General features: G+C 44.7%; 2 protein-coding genes across 3 annotated transcripts; one reads left to right on the top strand and one right to left on the bottom strand.

The window, feature by feature from the left end:
• Positions 1–986: 986 nt before the first annotated feature.
• Positions 987–24,461, bottom strand: KLHL42 (kelch like family member 42). 2 transcript variants are annotated; one of them, XM_044775273.2, is made up of 4 exons: positions 24,032–24,217; positions 23,208–23,740; positions 10,642–10,835; positions 987–6,196 (listed from the first exon to the last, which is right to left on the bottom strand). In XM_044775273.2, the coding sequence occupies exons 1-4, from the start codon at positions 24,080–24,082 to the stop codon at positions 5,745–5,747; spliced, it is 1,230 nt and encodes a 409-aa protein (XP_044631208.1). In that variant the 5' UTR covers positions 24,083–24,217; the 3' UTR covers positions 987–5,744. The 2 variants fall into 2 exon arrangements, with proteins under 2 accessions (XP_044631208.1, XP_014702383.2); XM_014846897.3 differs by having other exon boundaries at positions 23,208–24,461.
• LOC106834901 (AP-4 complex accessory subunit RUSC2-like) lies at positions 16,680–18,153 on the top strand. The gene has a single exon (XM_070495256.1). It carries the CDS (start codon positions 16,809–16,811, stop codon positions 18,024–18,026), a length of 1,218 nt encoding a protein of 405 aa, XP_070351357.1. The 5' UTR covers positions 16,680–16,808; the 3' UTR covers positions 18,027–18,153.
• Positions 24,462–25,082: the final 621 nt, after the last annotated feature.

Below are 25,082 nucleotides of genomic sequence, written 5' to 3'. Positions count from 1 at the left end.
CAAACGGCAACTTGTGACTGCAGTGCCTGTTTCCTCGATTGTAAAGTGGCATAATGCTCATATTTACCACACAGGACTGTTGTGGGGACTGAATAAGTTAAATAAAAAATGCTTAGAGTCTCTGGCACAGAGTAAGTGTTCAACTAGCGTTGGGTGTGGCTGTTTTGTTGTGTCCTGGGTGTGCAGGAAATAGTTGAGTTATTCACTCATTTATCGATTGTCAGAACTGAGTGGGCACCCACAGGCTTCGGAGGGATGGACATCCCCTGACAACCCTGGACTTAGGACTCAGTGAGCCATGATATCCCCTTGGATGCAGGAGCTGGATCTGATTTTTGACTGTTTCCCTTGGGGAAAAGGTGAGTATACGGTGGGTTTTTTATGGGGTAGTCGTATTATTCTAAGGTGGCTCATTCTTAAAATTGTATGTATAAGAAGGGCATGTGCAAGCACGTTCCCCCACGTGGGGCAATCAAAGGATGGAAGGGGATGGACATTGTAGATGCTGTCGAATAACTGAACCCCGTTTTATGACGCTGCCCTCCCAGCCTCATGGTCAATCAGAGTCATAACTAACGCAATAGAAGAGCAAGAAGTTGTTTCTGTTTTCCAGGAGTGACGGGTGCTAAAAGGAAACAGTGGGAAGTTAGAAAATATAAGGGGGAACAGATCAGGGTGGGCCATAACTGCTAAGCTGTGCATTTAGAACTTCATTCTTTTATGTAGAATTATAAGGATTCAGAGACTCTCCTCTGATCTGTCTTCTCCAAACTAACAGCTCTCAGTACCTTTGCTGCCCCACTTGGCTCTTCCTTCCAACAGGATCACCACCTCTCTACCTGGTTCACCAGTGTTAGTCCGGCCTTCCCTGTGCATCAGGAGCTTTCCACAGGCAGGGACCTGTCTCCTGCTTCACCTTTTTCCTCCCAGCTCTGACACAGCCCTGAAAACACAGGTGGTACACAGACCTAACGGACAACAGAAGCTGATTTAAAACTGTTTTATTTGAAGAGATGTTCTTCTATACTTCTAGTCATAAACACAAAACGAATGCTGTTTGAATGAGTGCTTCAGAGGCATCCTTGCATTTAAATGAATCAGATGATAATGTCTACATTTTAAGCCACACTTGAAATTGAAGACTCAATACAAACTTTTCAACAAAGAAAGTATCAGTCATAACAAACATAACTATTCATTCTACAGATTATCATTTTTCCTAAAATGACCACTACATAGGAAAACATTGTAGACATCTAAAGAGCCCCTATTAAGACTTTTTTTTTAGAAAAATGACATAATAATGCAAATTACATTTTCCTTTTCTTCACTAGTAATAAACCATGGCATCCAATTGAGAAAGCAGCAGCCGACCTTACCAGTCATTTCAGCACCCTTTTGCTCCTCAAAATTGGCCATCTTTTACATTTAACCCATCTCCTGTAGGAATGGATAAAAATGGTTATGTCAAGTGCAGAAGTTAGTATGTGCCATTTGGTGTGTATTTTATATCGTGTTCCTAAGTTAACACAAGAAAATGAAAAACAAATACTATTATGTGAATGAACCATAAGGATGGAAAACTACCCTTTGATAGGCAAAATCACAAAGGCAAAATCAACTGACTTTTAGTCAGGATTAGTACCCTAATGACCATTTCTTTATTAATACTTTTTATAAAAGTATCTTAAAGGCATAGGTATAAACACACATGCAAACAGCTTGCCTCTCTCCCAGTACTTACTTCCCTGGCTTTGTGCCTCCTTTTCACAGGATCAAGCTGCTGAGCCCTCAGCTGCATAGGCTGTGGTGGCTAGTAAGTATTTTTAAGTCAAGCAGGCCACATACAATTTTTTTTTCAAAAAATGAAGTACAGAGAAGACTGCGAAAAGTAGTGAGAAAAAAAGCATACCACAACAAAACGAAAACATAGGATGTGATGTTCAAATTTAGAGATAAGCTGGTTCATGATGTTTGTTAGTAAATGATGAAGCAATGGATAGTTTGTGCCAGGACTTAACAGGTGGCCAGGCCGGGGAGCCCCAGTGTGCCTGACAAAAGTGGTCATCTTTGAGGACACTCAAGTCATGATTACTGCAAACATTTTCACAAGGCTGTAAGCTCTTCAAGGTCAGGGATGGTGGCTTATTTATGTCTGTATCCCCAGTTCTTAGCATTGTCTTGCACATGGTAGACAGTAAGTACTACTAAGAACTGGGAACTGGGCTGAATCAGCTCACTGCTTTCAAAGCCATATTGGGTGGTATCTACTCACCTAATTCATTCACCCCTCTGTCTAAGGCAGGGATGACAAATAGGCTTCATCTCACTCTGATGGACTGTAATGGATGCCTGGAAGTATTGATGACATAGATTCTGAGACTAATTCCTGGCACAGAGGAACGGAGTGCCCCTCACTCATAACGCCACCTTGAAAGAATGGTGGCACAGACGTTCTACATTCCCCATCCCTGATCTAGGAGAAGGGCACCCAACAACTCACCCATATTCCCTTTCTGTTGCTATGCTGCCTCTCGAGTGCTCTGCATTAAGCTACTGCTCATTAAATGCTGGTTGACCAAGGCCTTTCCACTCGATTCACCTGTGCAGCCAAACAAGTAAGGTCATGAATTTACCTGGAAATCTGAAAACATGGCATCCACAATGCTCAATAAATAACTGTTTATTGAAAGAGAACAGGCATTAACTTGATTACTCCCTTTGCAGAGAAAGAGCTTTGTCCATCTCAGTACAACTTTAACTGATATCTAAGGCATTTAGAATTACTTAGGATTTTGGTTCAAAAAAAAAATGACAGTTAAATTCTCTTTGGTACTCATGCTTTATCTTAACCTACTTGTTTCTTACTAGTATCCATAGCCTTCTCAGTACTTCATTGCTATGACTTAACTAATACCATTGACATAATCAATTCTTACACATTCATCAGAAAAACTTTTAAAGGATGCTAAGGGGAGAGGCCCCTGAAACAAGGGGTGCTGAAAGGAAAGCCAGAAAGAATGACAGAAAGAATCAACATCCTCCCTCTACCAATCCATACTTAGGATTCACTCTCTGTCATTCAGACCATTCTCAGTAAAATAGGTTGCTTCTGGCAGTGTGGCTACCCCTCGGGGTCCTCCCAGTAACTCCCCTCTCCCTAGTGGGAGGTCAGTGCCCCTCAGAAGGCATCTCAGAAAAGAAGAATAAAGCACTTAGAGAAAGTAAGAAAATAGACAGATCACCAAAGAGTAAAGTCCTGGAAGATAAGGGGAGATTTTCAAAGAAACATTGCCTTCATCGTAGGGAGAGTCCTCAGTATAACATTGGCACCAACAAGAGAACAGAACTAAATTAAAATTACCCTCAAAATGTCCACGTAGCTGATGTGTGCTACAGGGAGCACGATGTCCCAAATCCACAGATTTCTTCTTACTGCACATTCCCCTTTGCCCAAGTGCTACTGGCAGCCCAGAGTAACAAAACCTTGTTAGAAGTCTGTGTATCTCAGAGAGAGCTATACTATTTCAGCATATGCATACATACACAGATATGCACATTTACACACACATCAAAACTGGTTTATAAAAAGAGCTTTGTGGATCAGAGTATGCCTTCACTTGGTCCAAGAATCTAATTGTCGGCATTAGGAAAATAGACCCAAAGAATGTAATCAGGAAGAGAATTGGTTGGCAGGAGTAATATTATATTTTTTATGATGTGGTTATTTACAAGCCAATGTCCAACTGTTTGACCAGAACTAATTTAACTGGCTAGAATCTTCTGAACATATAAGATTAAGCCTTAAAAAAGTTAAGCTCTGTAGCAACAAGTTAAACTATCTAAAATAAATTAAATTTTTAAATATATGTAATGCAATTATAGGTCACTGGAAACTCAATACTCTAGTGAATATAAATTAATATAAATCTATTATTAAAGTACCATTCCAGGAAGATTTCAGTTCATAGTTTGAAAAAAAAAGGCTAAGTATTTGAGAATAAATGGATATGGCTTAGAAACCCCTAAATAGTGCTGTAGGTAGAATACTGAGAAGATTATATGGTGACAAGATACAAAGATCTGTCTCCATGTCCACCATAAAGGCTTACCGCATCTTCCCTAATCAAAGCATTCCTAAAAGTTGTGCAAATAGAGTTTTTACAACCAGACTCTTATTTTAAATATACTAGGAGGCCATGGTTGTAAAGACACCCTGTAGCGACCCTTTTGATAAACTGAAGAACTCTGTGAAAGTACTCAACTCCACTGTACTACGACTGCACAGTGAATGCTTACGGGAGGCACTCAGCGTCTACTGAATGCATGAGTTTGCCGTATTTGTTTACCTAGGGGACTTTCTTCAAGTGAGGCACGCTGTAACCGGAATGTTAGAAAAGAAAGATGGAATCCAGCTCACAGTTTAACTGATTCCATTACAAAAGATCAGAGAATTTCAGAGAGCGTTTTTCAATCAAAATAAACTTTCTATAAGTTTATGTATATATTTTTAAAGAAATGCTGATCCATGATCGGCAGAAGCTTTTATTCATTGTTAACTGGCTTACTGAAAACAAACAACTGCCTGAGCTGGGTTCCATTTGACTTCACAACCAAGGCAAGCAGAGCAGCCTACCTAACATCAGAAAGGCCACCAGATGCCATTTCCACATCCGGATGAGCTTCTTCCCCTCTCTCCAGCACAAATACTTCACAGCTATCCTCCCTTTACCCCACGAAAGCAAAGCATGAATTAAGGGCTAAGATTAAAGCAGAAAGATGCCTGATCTAAACAGGATGATTTTTTCAATCTTACAAAAAGAACTAAGTCAAATACATTCAATAAAAGTAACTCTTAAAGGCAATTTTTTCCTCATTTGGTGTTTCCTTCCCTTTATACTTAAATTTAAGACTCAGTTTTAAAAATATACATATCCATGCTTTTAAACAATACATCCTCTCTTTTAAACAATACAGAATGCCAGCAATGCAACTTATCTGACCACATAAATCTGCAATCTGCCACATAATAGAAGCAAGAGGCTATATCTGCCTTTTTACTCAGCATCCATAATCGCAAAAAAGACTGGAAAAATAGCTGAGAATGTTTTCATGCAAGTTTTGGGGAGGACTGGATGTTTGCAAGAATTCACTGTAGGGTTCCATCATTGTCACTGTTCTGGAAAGTAGTGTGCAAATAAAAGATCTGAACATAGAACCATATTTTAAACACACTGGAAATGTACGCGGTATGACTGGGGAGAGGAAGGGAGAATGATAGTTAAAATCAGTGTTTGTCAAGTAAATTGATAACAACAAAGAAATCTCTCCCTTAAGGTATTAATGATATTTCAAGTGACCTAAATAAAACAGATTTTAAAATCATCTTTACCATTCACACCAATTCTTGACTTTGGCCCTTTACTAAGCAGATACAAATGAATCTTCTTTTTGATGATCAGTTTCAGTTATTGATTCAAGGGTATCATATTTGAATGAAAACATTATTATGGATTTGCTCCCATCATTTAAAAATCAATAATTAAAAAAATAATAACCTTGGTCTCTTTTCTCCACAGTTTTCAAGTAATTAGTTCAGGTAAGCTTATTTACAGCTGTTGTATATGTGACTACTTTAACCACAATTTCCCTTTAGAAATCAGTCTCCCTTGAAAAGGGACACCACCATTTTGTGTGTGTGTGTGTCTTGAACCAGGTTTCTTTTAAATACTAAGTCAATTCAGTTAGGTTTCTGCTTTATTGGGCAGATAAAGAGAGGAAACCAGCAAGTTATGTCCAAAGGCTGGGAAACGCCTAAATGCTTCCCAACTATCTGAAAAGATGTTGTACTTGAGGAAAACACGATGTTCCAAGCTGGTGGATAGGGTAACGTCTCTGCTCATGATGTAGATGCCATCATTATGAAGTGCGCAAGTCAAGTTAAGACCCGATTTGGACGTGTTCTCCTTGAGGTAGAGCCACTGCCGGGTGACAGTGTTGTAGGACTGCACGGTGAGCATGTCCTCACTCTGGCTGCTCCTCCGGTTGGGCCCCAGTTCATGGAGACATCCCCCCACGATGTAGATGGTCTCCTCAACGGACACCATCTGCTGCTTGCGAATGTGGACGTCACATGTTTCAAACAGCGTCCAGATGTCGGAAGAGGGGCAGTATTGCAAAATGTTCATGTTTCGGTCTGAAAGGAAGAAAGAAGCCAAATGATGACACAGCCACGAGTAACACCACTGACTGCCTAGGCTATATAAAAACGTCTACCTCCACCAGAATAATTTGGTAACATAGAAGCAAAACTATTTCAGAAAAGCGGAGGTTGGGAAAACAGTTCTCAAAATGGCTGGGAAGAGATCTCTTAGCACCATCCCCACTCACTTCACATTCAGATGTGTCCCCTCCCTGGGAGCCTCTCAGAATCAGCAAGGCCAAAGAGATGAGCAGCTGTGATTTGAGCCGATCCCCTCCTCCCTGGTACCCTTCCACCTTTTAGAACCATCAGGCCAATGTAAAAACAAGCACAGCCTCAGAACCCTCATCAACAGCTACAGAATCACTGACTGCATAATACAGACGACAGGCTGAGCACAAGAGGATCTATTCTTGACAACAGATTCTACGAAACAAGAGAAGTGAGCCAAGCAGGATCTTCAGGGACAGTCTAAAGGCAAGGACACAAAGTTGCAAGTCAGGAGAAATGTAAGAAAGTCTGACCTTGGCCTTGAAGCCATAGAACTCACTTGGCAATTCTGTTTCCCAATTCTAACACCAGAGAGATACACTAACAAAGGCCCTCCCCTCTCCCCCTGCCCTTTTCACAAGAGACAGCTAGTTATTGTGTGGATAAAATCAGATAGAAGATGAAAGACTGCTCTGACATTATTTTGAATTAATAGCTGTTTTAAGGAAAAACATTGCCTACTCCCTTTTTGAAAAATGCTGGTAAAATTTAAAATATCTAGTTTCATTTGTCTTTGTTTAAAATTGTTCTTTTTTTCCTTTTCTTTCCTCTTTTAGGAAAGAACACACAGAATATTTTAACCTCAGCAGGAAAAAGAAATGCTCTGACTTATCAGAAAGAATGAACTTTCTGTCTGTTGTTGTTATTATTTAAACAAACAGCAAACTCTATCTAGTGTAAGAGACAGCTCAGCTTGAGAACTGACATACGACCAAAGTGTGCAGCAGTTTGCTGCAGAAGCTGGGAGCAGCACCTCCTCCTGACACAGAAGGACCCATCCGTGGTTAGTAATGATTAAAAAGCTCCCCCACTACTACCTCTGGTACCAAGTCAAGTGCCTCCTAAGAGGGCACAGAAGGAACTGAAAGGAGACCAAATCCTTTGTGTGCACATGTCCTCAGGCCTGCAGAAATCTCAGAATTGTTATAGCTTTAGGGAGGTGTTCCTCTATTTTCCACCCACGCTAATAGCTCTCTATCTGTCTTTTTATTGTAGCTATTGTGATAAAGGTCATTCTAGGAGACACCCCAAGGGAGTTTGGTTACTAATGTATCACAAAGTGCTCCTTAGTAACCTGACTTCCCACTGCATGAATAAACGACTTATTCTAGCAACTCCTCAACGTATTTCTCAGTTCTAGGTCTGAAGGTCTTTCCAGGGCTTCTGTAAATGTTTTCCCTACTCATCCAACAAGGGCTCAGACCATGATGAGGCAGTGTGAGTTGGTGGAAGGACCTTTTGACTTTGACATTTAGAGTTGATTTTGAAGTTAACATATCACCCTTCTTCCCTTTAGTGGTTACTACTACTTTCTATTGAATTTCCTTTAATTTTTCAATGCTAGCCAAAGAATTAAAATCATCAAATAGCAAGAAACCAGTGCAATTCATTTTACCTGATTATTTTATAATATTATTTTGAGCCTACAAAATAGACTGCTGAAAAATTTTTTAAAAAAATCAAATAGCTTTCATAAAAATCATGAACTATTACTTACTGAATTTTAAAGGTCTCACCTAACTTAAGAAGCCAACAGGCTAAGAACCCAACTTGAAGTCCCGAATTTTTTTTCACGATGATTATGATTTCTTGTTTTAAACATAGGGAACTGTTAGGAAGTGCTGGGAAGAGCCCAAGCAGGGGTAGGGGTGGAGGGGCTTCAGAGTATAAGTAATTGTCCTGCCCTCTCAACTTAGAAAACTCGTTTTCAACCCTTATACAAACACCCATCCATCCACATCACCAAAGCATCCCATGATGGGTATTTGGCTTGGGGAATCCAGGACAAGAATCACGGTGGGTGGCCCAAGTGAAGAAGGTACATTAGTAGTGGATTGTGAAACTAGAAAACACACAAGCAAGGGTTTTCCAGGTCAAATCTAAAGAACATTTGCTCAGCCAAGGTCATGGAAAAACTAGGAAATCTACCAGCAGAGTACTCTTCGGGTTACAGTGCTGCCTGTCAGTGCTTCCCAGCTCTTGGCTAGGGGAAGCCAGGGGATATGTGTGCATTAGGTCAGTCCACAGGGTACACTCTGTGTTACAAAATCTAGGGGGGAGTCAGAATTCTTAGAAATGTTCGAAAGCAAATAACTGTATTTACTTTCCTAGGAGAAAAGACACACACAGAGATACATATGCACACACAGCAATTCTCTGGGTGCTATGGTTTAGTTAAACATAAAGTGGATCCCTGTAACCTGAAGACTAATGTTGAAGATGAAAGAAGTAAAAGAAAAGAAATGACTGCTAGATCTCGTTTTTCTTTTTCTGACTATATGTAAAGGAAAAGCTGGCAATTATCTTATCTTCAGTGAAGAATCACCAGGGAAGGACATTGGGAACAGCTCCACCAGTGATGAAAACTTGGAGTGAAAAAAAAAGCTCACCGCTTCGCAGGCACTCCTCTTGGTCACCGCCTCTCCTTAAATGCATAATCAAGCATACCACACCCCCAAAAGATACGTCCACCTCCTAACCCCCAGAACCTGCGAATGTGACCTTATTTGGAACAAGGGTCTTTACAGATGTAATTAAGTCAAGCATCTCACGATGAGATCATCCTGGATTACCCAGGTAGGCTCTAAATCCAACGAGACGTGTGTCCTTAAAAGAGAGAGAAGAGGAAAAGACAAGGATACACAGAGGAGAAGGCAGGTGAAGATGGAAGCATAGATTCTGGAGTTATGCAGCCACTAGCTAAAGAACACCTGGAGCCACCAGAGCTGGAAGAGGAAGGATTCCCACCTCCAGCCTCCAGAGGGAGCACAGCCCTGTCGACGCCTAGATTTCGGACTTCTGGTCTCCAGAACTGTGAGAGAATACATTTCTCTTGTTTTAGGCCACTAAGTTTGTGGTCATTTATTAAATTGGCCACAGGAAACTAAAACACTGCCCACCATCCTTCCCACCAAATCAACTTTTAGAGGGACTCCAAGAAGTATTCATCAAAATCTTTTGCTGTCACACACACAAAAAAGTAAATTAGATGCTCATGAAACATTTTACACTTAACCTCTTCCTCTAACATAAATCCCCAAAACAAGACACATTTGGTTGTGGTGGAAAAATTTTTTGAGCACCCACAGTATATTAGTATGTGGATTTCTGTTCTTTGCAAAGTTACCTACGGTCGCATGCAGCCTAATGCAGCCGTCAGCATCATTTTCCCATGTCTACTATCAGCCAGGGCTGGAGAGCTCTGTCCTGCCCACACTGTACCCGAGAGGAGTGACGGGTTCTTTCCCTATGTCAGATATAACGGTAACTCTACCACCACAATATGGCTAAAAGTCCTGAGGCCAGTTACACCTTTTCTATAAGTTCTGGGCATTATCCAGTCAGATAGACCAAAGGAAGAAATAAATTTCCTTGGCCAAGAGACAACTTGGAAACAACTGCTTTGAATGAGGGAAGAGATAACAGGAAAATCACACCTCTTCCGGGTGGTCCCCCATGCCTTTCTGACCACAACCAAGCTGTTTTCCATCACTATCATGTGAGAGGCTTCCTACCACCAACAGCAGCATAAAGCCCGCGGGAGAAACTTTTTATTTCCAAACTATTAACTATAAAATGCCTACCAAAAAAGGAAAAAACACATACAGATAGTTTAATAAATAACACAACCACCTTCCACCACTGGTCAGGAAAGAATTCTTTCATATTCATGTTCTTGATCCTCCTATGATATGTGAATAAAGCCTAGAGCTCAGTTTCTGGAATTTATATCTGATATGTTTGTGCTCAAGAAAGGGGAAAAGGAAAACAACGATCCGAAAGGATGCACTGGCACTAAATTCCACAATGTTACACGGAGGCAGATCTGGTGTATGTTTGGGAGAAGGATGGCAGTCACCCAGCCAAGTCACAAGATGGCAGAGCACAAGGCTGGGTTTCAGAGCAGAAAGAAAATACATATTCTCTTCACAGCTCCCCCTACTCCATTCAAGCTTCATGCTCACACAAAGGCAACAAATGTCCCTCCTGTCCAAGCCACCCCTGTCTTACAGGACTCTCTTCCTTCCAATATGTAAATATACAGTATGTAATGCATAAAATCATTGCACTTGTGCACACTGGAATGTCTGCTCTGGTACCCTCCTGCCCCTCCCCGGGCTGCAGAAGCTTACATATAAGAGGACCACTTACTTGGCCCCTTCACTTACCTCTCGTAGTATATCCTCCAATGACATAAATTTTCCCCTTACACTCACACGCAGAGAACTCAGCCAGAGGATTTGGTAAGGGTGCCACAAAATTCCATGCATCCTGCTCAGGATTGTAACACTCAACATTAGAAACGGCCTGCCCACCAATGGCATAGAGTTTTGAATTAACAGCCACAAGTTTGAAGTTAGACCTGAAAGAGAGACACAAAGGGCCACAAAGTCAGTTCTTTTGATCACCAAAAAGTAAGACAAGGGCATGAACTGCTTAAGCAGAGTGTGGAAGCTGCTGGATTTTTGAAGAAAATGAGCTCTCCAAGTTGGGCGCCATTTTGCCAGGGGATAGAGCAATGACCCAATGGCATCTCAAATTTCATTCTTATCCCCAAGAATCCACAAAAATGGTGCATTCTCCAAACTTTAGCAATTGAAGATAAGCAATTCAATATAACAAGGACTAATCTGGCTCAGCCTCATGCCAAGAACCAAAGACATTTTGTATACACTAAACTCAACACCTCTTTCAGGAGCAGGAACAAGTGGTAAAGGAGAAACATGCCCACCTCACTCCCTTATCTCTCTCTACTGAGAATGTTTCTCACTCTTTCTGCCCAGTGGGTAGCTCCATCTTAGGTGCACACGAGCACTGCCTACACAGACAGGCACATGCGAAGGGTGGCTGCTAAAGGCTGGTTCAGAGACTGCTTCACTATGAGTGCACCCAAGAAGATCACCCGCTCTCCCTCCTCCATGTAAGGGCATCTTGTATATTGCTTCACAACACATGAGGTGGGGGAAGTAGGCACTGAACTAATTAAAAATGTTTTGATCCAGCATTCTTTGGGTATTTACACATGTTAACTTCAACAAATACTCATATCAACAAATGCTCACCTATCATAATAGTAAATAAAATTTAAAAAAGAGAAATACACTGATTTTAAGCCCCATATTCAGTAATACAATTAAACACTGCTCCTCGGCCTCAGACACGAGAATAAAAGTCTCATGACTTTTGAATGGAAAAGAAAAAAATTAACTTGTAACAATGTAGCACACGGGTATTAATCGAAGGCCACGAAGGATAAACACTTAGAGTGCTGGGCAGCCTCCTGTGATATGTCCAACAGTCTCAAGTTTACAATAGAATGAGCAGCAGCACGATGCAACAGAAAGACCCGGGGCACAAATCAGGAGACCCCAGGTTCTAGTCCCACCTCTGCTGATAACCAGCTAGCTGACCTGGCCCAACCACTTCACCTCCTCATCTCTAGTAGAGGGACAATTCCCATCACAGGATGGTCGAGAAAATTAGAGCAGAGTTTATCAGAAAGTACTACACGGAGATAAGATACTATCATTATAGGGTCTCAGTTTTATAGTGTTTGAAATAAAGAGGCTAGACCAGGTGAATTTAGAGGCCACGTCTAACTCCAACACAATGATTTCTTCAAAAATAACAATATCCTATGAAAGAATGGGGAAAGAAGGTACAAATGAAAAAAGTATGTAAGAGGGTAGACTGAGCAGCAGCAGTGAAAAAGTCATCCACACCTGACATCCTCACAGGTGTTCAACAAGCACTGATGCCTTATGACACAGAACAGATGTTAGTAATAGCCACCTACTAAAAAAATAGGACTTTTTAAAGGCGCCTGTAATGTTTATATTTAAATGAGTTTTAGTTCAGTTTCGTTTTGTTTTTCAAAGAGTGAATAGAGCATTCTTCATCAAGAACCTTGTATTGTCCATTAAAACCAGCCAGCCAGCCAATTTTTCATGCCAACAGTCTTCACCGGGGTGGCAGTTCCTGGGGGGTCCCTGGTTCATGTTGCTTACCTTTCCTGCTGCCAATGGTCCTTAAAATCTGACCAGGATGCTCTCTCTATGTGTGCAAATTTGGGGGAACCAAAGGAAATAAAACTTGTAAATAAGCGCTAAATTTTACTAGCCCACAATTTGTTTTTGCTCTGCAAAGGTACAGAGATAATAAATTTTGTAAGATCAAAACAGTTTTTAATATTCATCCAGCATAATCATTTGTCTTACGCAAACATGTACGGGTCTTCTTTTTGAGGCTAATAAATAGCAGTTAAAAGTAAACAATTCCGTCTCTCCAGACCCCAACATGCTCAAATTCACTTGAAGAGAAGAGAAACACTTTCCAGTACTGAATTTGTTTTATGATGGGATTGCCACCCAACGACAGACTACTCAATGGAGAGGCAAACCGCTAAGGACCATGAGCCCAGGCTGTATAGAGAAGTCTCCACTCCACGACTCAACAGCTATGTAACCTTGGACAAGTCACTGAATCTCAGGTTATCTGAGTCTCAGTTTCCCCATCTGTGAAGTGGGGATAAGAAGAGCACAATATCACACACAGTAAGAGTTAAAAAGGATAACACTGGCAGAAAGAGGTCACTAGAGGGAATGCTTTTCTGCATGTCATTAGCCCAAGTTTCTTAACTTCAGGAGGGCTGGCTTCTCATTTGTCCACTGTAACAGTCACTGGCTGTAAGGTACTCTGCATTCCATACAAAGTGCTCTCTCATCCACAAGTGCCCGCCACTTAGCTCCTCATTTCCAACTTTCTGAAAATAACTCTTCCACTCTTCACCTCCTGAATGGTAATGGTATGAATCTAAGCTATCAGTTATTTTAAAAAATTATCATCTCTAAATGTTTTCTTAACATGGATCCCCAACATACTACAGTCAGGAGGCAAAAAGAAGTATTTTTAAGCCAAATAATTTGTTGTAGCCGCATACTGAACTGACTTACAGTAAAGAGACATGAAAGTGAGAAAAATTAGATGACGATTTAATTTCTATTTCACTTAGAAAATACGAAAAGCTCTTTAGATCCTTAAAAGCTATGTAACATGAGACATGCTGAACACCAGGACACAGACATCAGTGACTGACAATAACAATATACAACTGGAGGGAGGCAGGATGACTTAGAGGTTTGAGGGGCCTAGAGTGCTGGCCTCGTGACTATGTGCAGGTTAACTAAACTCACTGAGCCTCAGTTTCCCCTTTGGGAAAATGGGGCCAATAATAATGCCTATCTCACAGAGAAGATGTGAGCATGAAATACGAAGTGACATCTACAGTAATGACTACCACAAGCTGGCCAGAATAAGAGCCCAAGAAATGTAAACCATTGCTACATAGAAAGTTGTGACCGTTAGAGTAAAACTTAGAGTGAAATGGCAGGATCCTTTCTCTAGTCCCTTCTCAACCACTCAGAAGAGGATGTCTGTGGACCATCCAGGCCCTTTGTCTCTACTTTTCCCTTCTGCTGCCTACCTTCTACCACTTCCCTACATATGCACCTCCCCTGGTGCCAGGAAGCAGACAGAGCAAAGGTCAGGACACAGAGGTGGTCATGGTTGCTACCTACTACCATCTCTGAGAAACCTGAGTGCACAAAGCAATTTAAACTGTCAGCCAAAGTGACCATGTGCAGGAGGTAGTCGTGGCATGAACAGACACAGTTTTCTTTCCTTCACACCATTCTTGGGCTCCACCGCAACATTAGCCGTACAGGACAAAATCTCTCGAAGGTTCTATGACTCTAGAAATGCTCTAAAATACTAAATGTTGGCTCAGAGGAAAGGGACAACTAAGGGTGACCACTGTAATTCCATCTCTGCCAGAGGACCGGTGTTTGCTACGTCTCTCTCCCAGCCTTGCCGTATCCACTCACCCAACAGGAGGACACACGCCAACTCCAATTGCAGAGCAAAAGTGCAGGGCCATGGAAGAGATTAGAGACAACTTTAGAAACAGAGAAATTAACGAACTGATTGCTGCACCAGTGGCCAGTTCCTGCGGGTTAGCCCTAATTAAAGTGAGGAGGGAAAGCAAGCAATTTTGTGGACACACCAGCTTTCACATGTGAAGAGTCATGTCCCAATAACTCCTGAGATGAAATTCACACTCAGACCACCAGACGGCATTGTGTACCTGGACTTCAAAGCATCTTCTCAGAGGGTGCTGGGTACTCACACTGCCATTTTCAAGTATATAGGCAGAGCACCAAACATTTCATTGTCTGTCCGCTACTGGTCATATAGCATCATTTTCTCCAGAGGGCAGAGGGCTTTATAAAATCTCCCAATTCTAGGGCTCCTGCCTGCCCCTTGTTGTTTAAGATTCTGAGATCATCACAGTGTGCAGTCCCCGGGGGAGGTGCGCTGTTCTGCATTTGACCCTTTTGTCAAAGTAAAACAGTCTGAACACATCACAAAGGTAGGTGTGAAATGCTGTGTAACTAAAGCTGAAACCTGCCCTTTTTACCCAAGGCTCTAAGTTGCCTCCAGTGTTTCCGGAACCTGTGTTGGGTGTATTATCCAGAAGAATCCTACTCTAGGTTTCATTTTTTACTTGTCTCATCATCTAAATTATAAACTCAATCATCATCTCAGTCATAATCTCCTCGAGGGCAGGAACCATGTCATCTTTGTTATTTACAATAGGGACTAGAAAAATGCTGGCCATAAGGGCTGTGGGGAAGCTGAGGCACACGTGATGACATTTTTGAAAAGTAGCACAGTACCACAAAATATCTGTGCTCCATTTCTTCGAAGAAAATCCTTTTTAAAAGGAAAGTTTTAAAGTCTACATGAAGATGGCCACTGCCAGTCTATACGCCAAAACTTATAAACACTCTAACTGGTCATAGCTATTCAACAGATATTCACATTTTGGTTAATCTACTTACTATACACCTTGAGCAATGTACTTAACTCTCTGTGCCTCGGTTTCTGCCTCTGTAAAATGGGAACCTGCCTAACATAGTCCTTGTGAAGAATAAGTAAGATAATGCATGCGAAGCAGTAGGAACAGCACCTCATACAGAATAAATGCTCAAATAAATGTTATCTAGTAATCTTTTTCAGCTATTCTAAATAAGTATAATGACTGTTACAAGATAAAAATGTTCACTATAATGTCACATTTTAAAAGAATATAAAATTATGCATTCACTTTTATTATGATAATGTAAAAATGCATTCCATAATTCAAAAAAACCAAGCATTTTAAGCATCTACTCTTTACTGGACACCATGTTAGCAGTAGGAATATACATAAGTATTGAATAAGTAATTGGCCCAGACTGGAAGGGAAAGAGACAAATACAAACAGAAAATTTCAATCAAGGCAGGGAGTGTGCTAGAGGAGCAGAGAGTTTGAACATTTAGCCCAATGGAGGGTTCAGGAAGGGACTCCTGAGATATGTCAGAGCTGAGTCAAGGCATGAGGGACATAAAGAAGGGTAAAAAAGTCCAATATGGCATCAATAGCCAATTAGAAAATATAATGGAAAAAGTATGCACATAGGAAAAAAAAATAACTAGAAAATACTTAAGAATAATCCTTGGGGTCACGCCACTGGCATAGTGGTTAAAGTCACCAGCTCCACTTTGAAGGCCCAGGGTTTGCCAGTTTGGATCCTGGGCTCGGACCTACACACCGCTTATCAAGCCATGCTGTGGCAGCATCCCACATACAAAATAGAGGAAGATGGGTACGGATGTTAGCTCAGGGCCAATCTTCCTCAAAAAGAAGAAGACAAAGACGAATCCTAACAAAAAATTTACAGAGTATGCAAAGATAATAAAAGAAACCTTTCCTGAAGGAACAAAAGATGTTGATAAATACATGGAAAAACAAAACATTTTTCTAGCTGTAAAGTGCTATAAGACTGTGACTCCTCCTCCAAATTAATCTATAAATACAATGCAATCCTAATCAAAATTCCAACAGGACGTGACAAGCTGATTCTAACGTTGATCTGAAGAAGAAAATATACAAAAAATAGCCGAGAATTAAAAGAGAACAAAGGGGTCTCTATTCTACTAGACAGTAAATTAAATAGATTACCAGCTTACAATGTAAAAATGTGTTATTGGCTCCCCTCGCGGAAGCGCCCAGCACCGCGGGAGCAGGATGGTGGGCGAGGCACCGGTCCACTGCCCGCCATCCTGAGGGCCGGCCGGAGGGCAGCCCGTGGGCGGACCATCCGCGCCCCCAGCTGCAGGGAGGCCGGGCGTTACCAACCAAGGACCACGCTGAGGCGGGGATCGAGGTGCCAAGCTTTCCTGAGGAAACGCGTTCTGTCCCACTGGGCTCTGGGGCCAGTGGCTGGTGCTGTTAATGCCCTTGTTTGACCTTTCCAGAATGGATAGTCCCCCAAAGCTGCCTGTGGAGACCCTCATTGTCCACCACATCCCCCTGGTGCACCGTCAAGTCCCAGACAGGCAGTGCTGTGGAGGGAGTGGGAGCACAAGACCCACTCCATTCTGCCCACCAGAGCTGGGCATCACCCAGCCTGCTCAAGACCGAGGACAAGCTGACTCCCTGCTCTGCAACAGTCTGCACTCTCCTCCAGGGGGCTCTGCACGGTCTGCAGACAGCACCCAGAGTAGGGGTCGGGATGGAAGAGGCCCTGGGGCCCCCACACGACACAGTCCCTTCTTGCTGCGGGAGGGTGTGGCTGAGCCAAGACTTGGTGACCTATATGAGGACAGCATTGGTGATAGTGCCACCCAGCAGTCCTTCCACCTGCATGGGGCTGGCCAGCCCACCTTCCAGCTATCGTCTTTCCAGCTGCCACCACCTGGCCCCAGAGTGGGCAGGCCATGGAGGACAAGACGTAGTCGGGTTGGAGTGTTGGAGGGGCAGGAACAGGAGCCAGTAACCACCTTGGATACCCAGGAGTGCAGCACTAGCTACCACTGCCGGCCGGAGCTGGGAGCAGAGACCATGGAGCTGGATGAGTGTGGGGGACCTGGTGGGAGCGGCAGTGAGGGTGGAGCCAGTGATAAATCTGGCTTTTCCTTTGACCAGGAATGGAAGCTCAGTTCAGATGAATCCCCAGGGAACCCCAGATGCACAGGCTCAGGACCCCAGCACTGCCGCTGCAGTAGCACATCCAGTCAGCCCAAGGCGGCTGACCCATCCCTGGGCTGTGTGAGTGACTCCTCCTGCAACAGCTCGGATGATGTGCTGGTCACTTTCAGCACCCTCTGCAAGATGCATGGCAACTCCCGTGCCAATCTCAACTCAGCCCCACGATCTTGCAGCGGCTCTTCCTTCTGCAACCATTCAGACCCTGGCACCTTCTACCTGGACCTGCAAAGCTCCCCTGCTGAGGAGTCCCACCACCCTGACAATGGAGGAAGGGAAGGAGGCTATGGTGGTCCTCATGCCTCATCTCCTGAGCTTGATGCCAACTGCAACTCCTACCGCCCACACTGTGAGCTCTGCCCAGCTGTGGCTGACCTCACAGCCTGCTTCCAGAGCCAGGCCCGTCCTGTTGCAGCCACAGAGAATTACTATAAACTTGTCACCTGGGACCTGTCCTCCCAATAACCCCCAAGCCCAGCTGGCTCTTCCATTACTAGCTGCTCTGAGGAACACACCAAGTTCTATACCAGGCCCTGGCCCAGACCCGGTCCTAGCCAGCCCTCTGAGTAGTACGTATTCCAGAAGCCAGAAGTCCAGCCAGAGGAATAAGAAGCAAGCGTTTCCTCAAAGGAAGTGGCAGCTCCCATGGGCCCTGCTGTGATCGAGGGGCAAGTGTGCATCAATACTTCACCCCCCAAACTTAGCACTGGACGTCAGCGCTCTCAAAGGCATGATCGCAGCCTGGAGTGAAGCCCTCCTGTTCGCCTGGGCTCACTGGAATGTATGTTGAGTTGCCCAGTGTGCCTGAGTGAGGCCCCTGCAGCCCTGGCCAGGCCTAGCTCCCCACCCAGGCGGGTCACCTCCTTTGCTAAGCTCGCCACGGGCTGAAAGAAATCTGCAGGCTCCGGCTCCGCACCACTTCGAGTGAGCATTGGAGACTCCTCCCAGGATTTCTCACCCATGCAAGAAACCCAGCAAGATAGGGTGGGCCCACTGGATAAGAGCACTCGCTGCAGCCATAGCCTACCATCCATGCCATTGGGGCCAGGCATGGACCTACTTGACCCAGAGCCCTGGTCCACCCAGGTCTGTCAGGGCCCCCAGTCCAGTGAGATGCCACCTGCTGGCCTCGGAGCTGCTGAGCAAGGCCCCCTGGCCAAGCTGATGGATCCAGGGCCTGCTCTCCCAGGGAGCCCAGCCAACAACCATACCCAGAGGGATGCAAGAGCCAGAGCTGATGTTAAGGAACCTAGAGGCTGGAGAATGCCAGGATATATGCGTGGCCTTCTCAGTGACAGGGCCCTACCAAACACCCATCCAAACCAGAAGAGGTTCTTCAGCCTAGATTGATCATCCTTCCAGTCCAGGGCAGGTAATGGGGGGAAGGAGGAGAGAGGATAAAAATACACTGAGGAGATCAAGTCAGTAGGACTTAGAGACTGATGTATTAGGAAAGGAAGTAGTCGGAAGATTGTGATTCTAAGTCTGGGTGACTGGAAGGATGAGGATACATGGACAGGGACTGCAAACACAGATTTACTGGAAAACGGATAAGGTAGGAGTTCAGTTTTGGACATTTAGGTCTTTGTTGCTTAAGGGATATGCCCAAAAGCCTAGGCCATGTCCAACAGGCAAACCACGCTGGATGTCAGTGAGATTCATTCTTTGGTCAGTGACTGCAGCCACTCTTCAAAGCTCCTGAGACCTGACGCTTGACCTTTAAGCCTCCTAGGCCAGCTCTTTCCCTATGTATTTTATTATATTTAAGTAATTTTTATGTTAAGTGGGTGCTGGTGATAGAGAAATGAGAGGGACGTCCTTTGCCCTCAAGGAATCGTGACTAAGGATGGAAACAGAAAAGGAAGCAGATAATTAAAATGCAGAGATGGCGGTCTGTGGTCCTGGTCTGCGAGAGGGATGTCTAAACAGACTAAAACGTCAGAGAAGGACTGCTAACACAATTTACATTTAAGCACATTCGAGAAAGACGATTAGGAATAGGCTTTGTGGAGACTTGTAAGAAGAACATTCTAGGGTCATACAATAGTCTCTAGGAAACCACAAAGGCACAGAATAACTGGATGCTTTCCAGAAACTGCAAATAATTTGGTTTAGCCATAGTGGGGTGTGGATGGAACTATTAAAGGATTTTAATCAGGAAAAAAAATGTTATTGGTGCAGGAATGGCCAATCTGCCAATTTGGAAACAGGAAAACTAGCATATGATAATTGGTTTTGCAAATCACGGTGAGAAGGCTACTGGGACCTTTAGAAAACATCTTATAGAGACCAGCTGGTGGCATAGTGGTTGAGTTCACACGCTCTGCTTTGGCAGCCCAGGGTTGACAGGTTTGGATCCTGGGTGCAGACCTACATACCACTTGTCAAACCACACTGTGGCGGCATCCCACATACAAAATGGAGGAAGATTGGCACAGACGTTAGCTCAGTGACAATCCTCCTCAAGCAAAAAGAGGAGGATTGGCAACAGATGTTAGCTCAGGGCCAATCTTCCTCACCAAAAAAAAATTAATAAAACAACAACAAAAAATATGTTACAACCTTACAATATACCTTATATGAAAATAAATCTCAAATAGATTTAGATGTAAATGTAAAAAGGCAAAACTATAAAAGTAAGGGAGCATACGACAGATGAGTAGTTATAAGTTCTTAGAAAGACTTCTGTAGAAGTCTTTCCTACGCAAGACAAAAAGTTCAAAGGACACGTGACAAATGTGACTACCAAAAATTCAAAATTTCTTCCTACAAGAATACACTATAAACCTGAAGTTCAAAACTGGAGGTTGCCAAGGCCAGTGCTGGGCTGCACTTTGTTGGGTCTACAGGGTTTTTGTTGTTGTTGATTGTTTGTTTTTAAAGTGGACAAAGTGACCAACATTTAAAAATCGGGATAGCTGGATGTCTGGCATCACCATTCCTTACTCCCCCTAGGCGATAACTGGCTGAAGCTGAGCGGTGGAGCCCTCTTGCGGTGGGCCAGTAGCTCTCTGGTTCACCTGAACGCCACCCACCCCTCTACTCTTTGACTTGACTTGCCTGGTCGCTCTGGGTATTTCATTTTTGAACCTTATGATAAAGTAAAGGCAGGGGAAACATGTACAACATCATCTAACAGACAAGAGATTAACATCTATATACCTAAACAGAACTTCTATCATGGATATGAAAAAGATAAACAATCCATTTTTTTAAAACTCAGCAAAGGCCATTTACAAAAGAGATACAAACGGCCTATAAACACACGAAAAGAACAAACTCTCTTCCGATCAGAGACATTCACACCAGTGTTTTTGCCCATTAGGTCGGTAAAAATAAAAAATGATGATAATATCTTATCTTCGCAAGAGTATAGGGAAGTGGCAAGCTCAAACACTGTTGATGGGAGAGGAAATTAGAACAAGTTTTTGACAAGCAATTTGGCAGGAGACACCCAAATTTTAAATGTACCTACACTTGGCCCCACCTATCCAGGGATTCTAGGAATCTGCCATATAGAAAGAACTCACATATGCCTAGTAAGATATGCACACATATACCAAGGTGTTCAATACAGCAGTGTTTATAATGGCAAATGGAAGTGATCCAAATACTCAAGAATAAGAGAACAGCTAATTACATTATGGTACATCCACAGGCTGGAATACTACACAGCCATTAACAAGAGTGAGTTGGTCTACATTTGTATATAGAAATCTACATTTGATATAGAAAAAAACTCTCAGATACAGTATACTATTAAGTGGAAATATCAAGTGCCATAATAATCAGCATAACCTAATCAATTTGAGTAAAAAATATGTAAAAGTTGTACACGTACCCCACACATGTGTACCCCCACATGCACATGCATACATATATACATTTTTCCCTGTTAACCACTACTGACACTTATATTTATATGAAAATACATTTATAATTTATAAATATAAATAGGTATTTATAAATTTGTAATACGTAAGTATGGCTATATAGACATTTTTTACTCTATAGTTTCATGTCATTTGCAATTTTTCTAAGCATGTATTACTCAATTTTTTTTTTTCAAAGAGGACAGAAAGGGCATTCCTAGAAAAAAGAAAAGACTACCAAGGATTTGTGAAGAAAGAAAAGAATTCTGCGAGTAGAGTTGTGGAGCTAGAGGTGGCATGTTGAGCACCAATTGATACAGCTGGAGATTTGTGAGGAGGTGAGAGACGACCTGCTGGGCCTTCACGCCTTATCTGAGCACTGCCAATAACCGTTGAATGTTTCTTCGTTGCTTCCATTAAAGGTCCTAGAATTTATTTAAAAATAACACTTCTGACATCAAAATTTAAATACGGTCTCATCTCAACGGTATAAGTAATGCACTAAAAAGGGGTTGGATGAAAATACGCCAACTTGGAGGTGGTTATTGCCACTAGGAAGGAGGAAGTAGGACTCATAGTCTTTCTGCTTCTTCATTTTCCATTTTTCCAGTCTTCTCGAATAACTATGTACTATTTTTAATCATCAAAAAAAAAAAGAACACTTTCCAAAATGAATTTTATATTTTAGTAGACGTGAAGCCAGTGTCCCTCCCCCCCAGCCCAGGGGGCCCCTCAACTCAAGTAAATATGTGTAATGGCCTCTCCGCTCCTGTGCAGACTTTCTTTGTGCGGCGCTGAGTACCCCAGCTCCTTGCTCCACAGTTCAGGACAAGAGCACAGTGTGGCTTGAGATGGATACAGGTGGACCAGAAGGAAGGGTATTCTTGTCCTTTTTTGGGTTTCATTGATTCTTCTCCCCATTTGTGAACAGCTCTGGGCCATCTTGGGCCCTACCATCTTTATCTCCTACCATCTCTTCCTGTATCTGCTCGTTGCTCTTGTTTTCCTATTCCTTTCCTGGCTCCTTTCCCTACTCCCCACCCCAGCCCCCAACTCCTCCTTTTCTTTTCTTTCCTTCAAGTCATCCAAGTTCATGTTGGACGGGATCTGCTGGATGGGAAGAAGGAAGGTTGGGGTGGGTGGAAATAGTCTATTTCTGTCGGTGACCACTGCCAGGCTCAAGCTTTGGGTCAATGAGGATGATTGTCTTGGAAGGAAGGGAGATGCAAAAGAGAGGATAAAAAATAAGAAAGGAAATCCTATATAGCTAATATCAATACAATTCTAATGATTATCTGCTGACGACAGATTGGTGCCCCAGCGTGGAAGCCTTCAAAGTCATTAACAATAAAAAATCCCCCAAAGTCAGTGTTACAGGTTACTGCCCAGTGTGTCATTATTATCAGGATCAGGCCCTAAAAAATAAAAAAGGTAAAAATAAAAAGAAAACTGTCCTTTAATTTTGCTTTGAAGTATCTTTCTAGGAAATCACATCTTTTTTTCCACTGGGATAGAGGCAAAGAAAGCAGTTTGCCTGATGGCGTGTATGATACCTGCAAGGAAATTACTCAGCTAGTTGACCTCGCTGGGGCCTCTTCTTCCTTGCAAGTTCTTAGTTCATTGGGAACTTTGCCAGAGTGAGGCCAGCAACACTCCTGAAGACGTCACTCCCACCTCAGCACAACCTCCTGCGATTGCTCAGTAAACATTACGGCAATGAGTTAATGAACAACTGAATGAATGAGAAAGAACCAGCGCTCTGCTGCGGGCTTACCTCTTCTGGTTCATGGAGGCCACCTGGAGCCACTCATTGGTGCTGGGGTTGTAGGAATGCGCAGCGGAGATCTCCTGGCTAGTGATCCTGTACCCGCCCACTATGAAGAGGTAGTTGTCCAGGATGGCTGACCCGTAACCCCTGACATTGACCAGGTCGGGAGGAAGGTTGTTGGCCAGCGGGAACCAACGTTCAGTCATCTCCTCATACCTAAGCATGGACGGGGGCTCCCCCTGGTAGGGGTGAGGGGCCAAGGGTCCCCCCAAGAAATCTCCCAGGGCCACAAGGACAGGAGTCCCGGTCATCCGGGCCTCTCTCAGCCTCTGCTTCAGGCTGACATCCCCCGGAGCTTGGGGAGAAGCCCCCAGGAGGTGGAACTGGGGCTTGCACAGCACCTCGTGGAAGTGGACGACCATGAAGCGCAGGCAGGCCTCCTGCAGGTCGGGCAGCCCGTACACCTGCGCCAGGCGGTACAGCTCCAGGCAGTTGGTGAGCCGCACCTGGGACAGCAGCAGCTGCAGCAGGGAGGTGACCTGCAGGAAGGAGGCCGCTTCCACCAGCTCGGAAAGCAGGCTCACCTCGTCCATCTCCTCCTCCTCCTCCTCCACCCCGCCGCCTTGGTCCCCCCGCGGGCCCAGGAGCCAGCCTTCGCGGGCCCCGCCGGCGTTGATGAAGTCCAGCACCAGGCGCAGGCCCGGGGCGCTGAGGCCGCGCAGCTGCTGCACCTCGGGGCCGCCGGCCTCCGGGCTCAGGGCCTCGCGCATGCCGGAGCGGTAGAGCGCACGGAAGTAGTCGCTCTGCTCGATGAGCTTCCTTTTGCTCACCGGGTAGCAGCGGTCCTCCAGGCGGATCTGCACCATCTCCTCGGCAGACATGGCTGGGGGGCCCGGGGGTGCCCGGCAGCTCCGCGCGCTCGCCTCCCCGCCCCCGCGCGCTCGCCGGGTTCCGGGTTGGGCGCGCCGAGGGATGGCGCCGGCAGCGGGAGGAGGGAGGCGGAGGGCCGCCCGCGCCCGCGCCCGCCCGGCCGATCTGGGTCGTGCTGGCGCCCCCGAGGCAGCCCCTCCTCCCGGGCCCGGGGGGGCGGCCCTGCCCCGCAGCTCTCCGTCTGCGCCAAAAAAGGCCCGGGCGCGCGCGGGCGTCGGGAGGCGGCCGCCCGCCCCGCCCGGGATCTCCGGGCCGCGACTGCCGCGAAGGGGATCCAGCCCCAGCCTGCAGCCTCCTCCCACCGCGCTTCTCACTTCCGCCCGCAGGACCCCTGAGGCCGCCTGACCTGCCGCCCGGATCCGGTGCTCGAGGAGGCGGGGAGGCTGCGGGCCGCGGGCGCCCCGGCTCTCAGCCTACCAGGGGCTGCCGCGATGATCGCGGGGGACAGGAGGCGAGAGGAAGCCAGTCTGTTTTTTCCTCCACGCTGCCTTTCAAGGGAGGGAGAAAAAAAGAGAAACGGGCGTGGGAGGAAAGGGATGAAGGGAGTCTGGGGTCCAGGGAGTCAAAAAGACATCACATCTGGGATGGCCGGTCCGGCCCAGTCCGGTGTCGTGTCCCAGGGGGCTAAGCCACACTGGCCGTCTCCGGACGTGTAAGTGGCACGTAGAGTTGGTTCTTCGGAATGGTCATGGTATAGGAGCCATCTTGCAGAAAGAAGGTCCAGCCAGATGACAGCGGGTTCTGCACGGCTCAGCGCACGGCGTGCACCCGAGGGAAAGCGTTGGGAGGCACGGGAGCTGCTATTTGCTGTTGGGGCCCGTAGTCCTCCTTAGGCTATTAAAAGAAAGACAGAAGTACAACTCAACGAAGTAAAGTTAGATCACGTGCCTCTTATAAATATTTTCTAACAGCCATTGCCTTCCCCATTTCAGTTTGGGCTAGCCAATACGG

The sequence above is a fragment of the Equus asinus genome, chromosome 22, assembly GCF_041296235.1.
Source record: "Equus asinus isolate D_3611 breed Donkey chromosome 22, EquAss-T2T_v2, whole genome shotgun sequence".
Taxonomy (NCBI): Eukaryota; Metazoa; Chordata; class Mammalia; order Perissodactyla; family Equidae; genus Equus; species Equus asinus.
Note: the sequence above shows the minus strand (reverse complement) of the source record. Positions and strands in the feature narration are given on the sequence as shown.

Excerpts from the sequence above, each read along its gene's own strand:
- LOC106834901 (XM_070495256.1), top strand. The coding sequence starts at position 16,809 with ATGCCCTTGTTTGACCTTTCCAGAATGGATAGTCCCCCAAAGCTGCCT.
- KLHL42 (XM_014846897.3), bottom strand. The coding sequence starts at position 24,082 with ATGTCTGCCGAGGAGATGGTGCAGATCCGCCTGGAGGACCGCTGCTAC. Across the intron at positions 10,836-23,207 it reads GCCTCCATGAACCAGAAGAG|GTCTAACTTCAAACTTGTGG; the intron begins GTAAGCCCGCAG and ends TCTCTCTTTCAG. Across the intron at positions 6,197-10,641 it reads TGGAGGATATACTACGAGAG|ACCGAAACATGAACATTTTG; the intron begins GTAAGTGAAGGG and ends TCTTCCTTTCAG.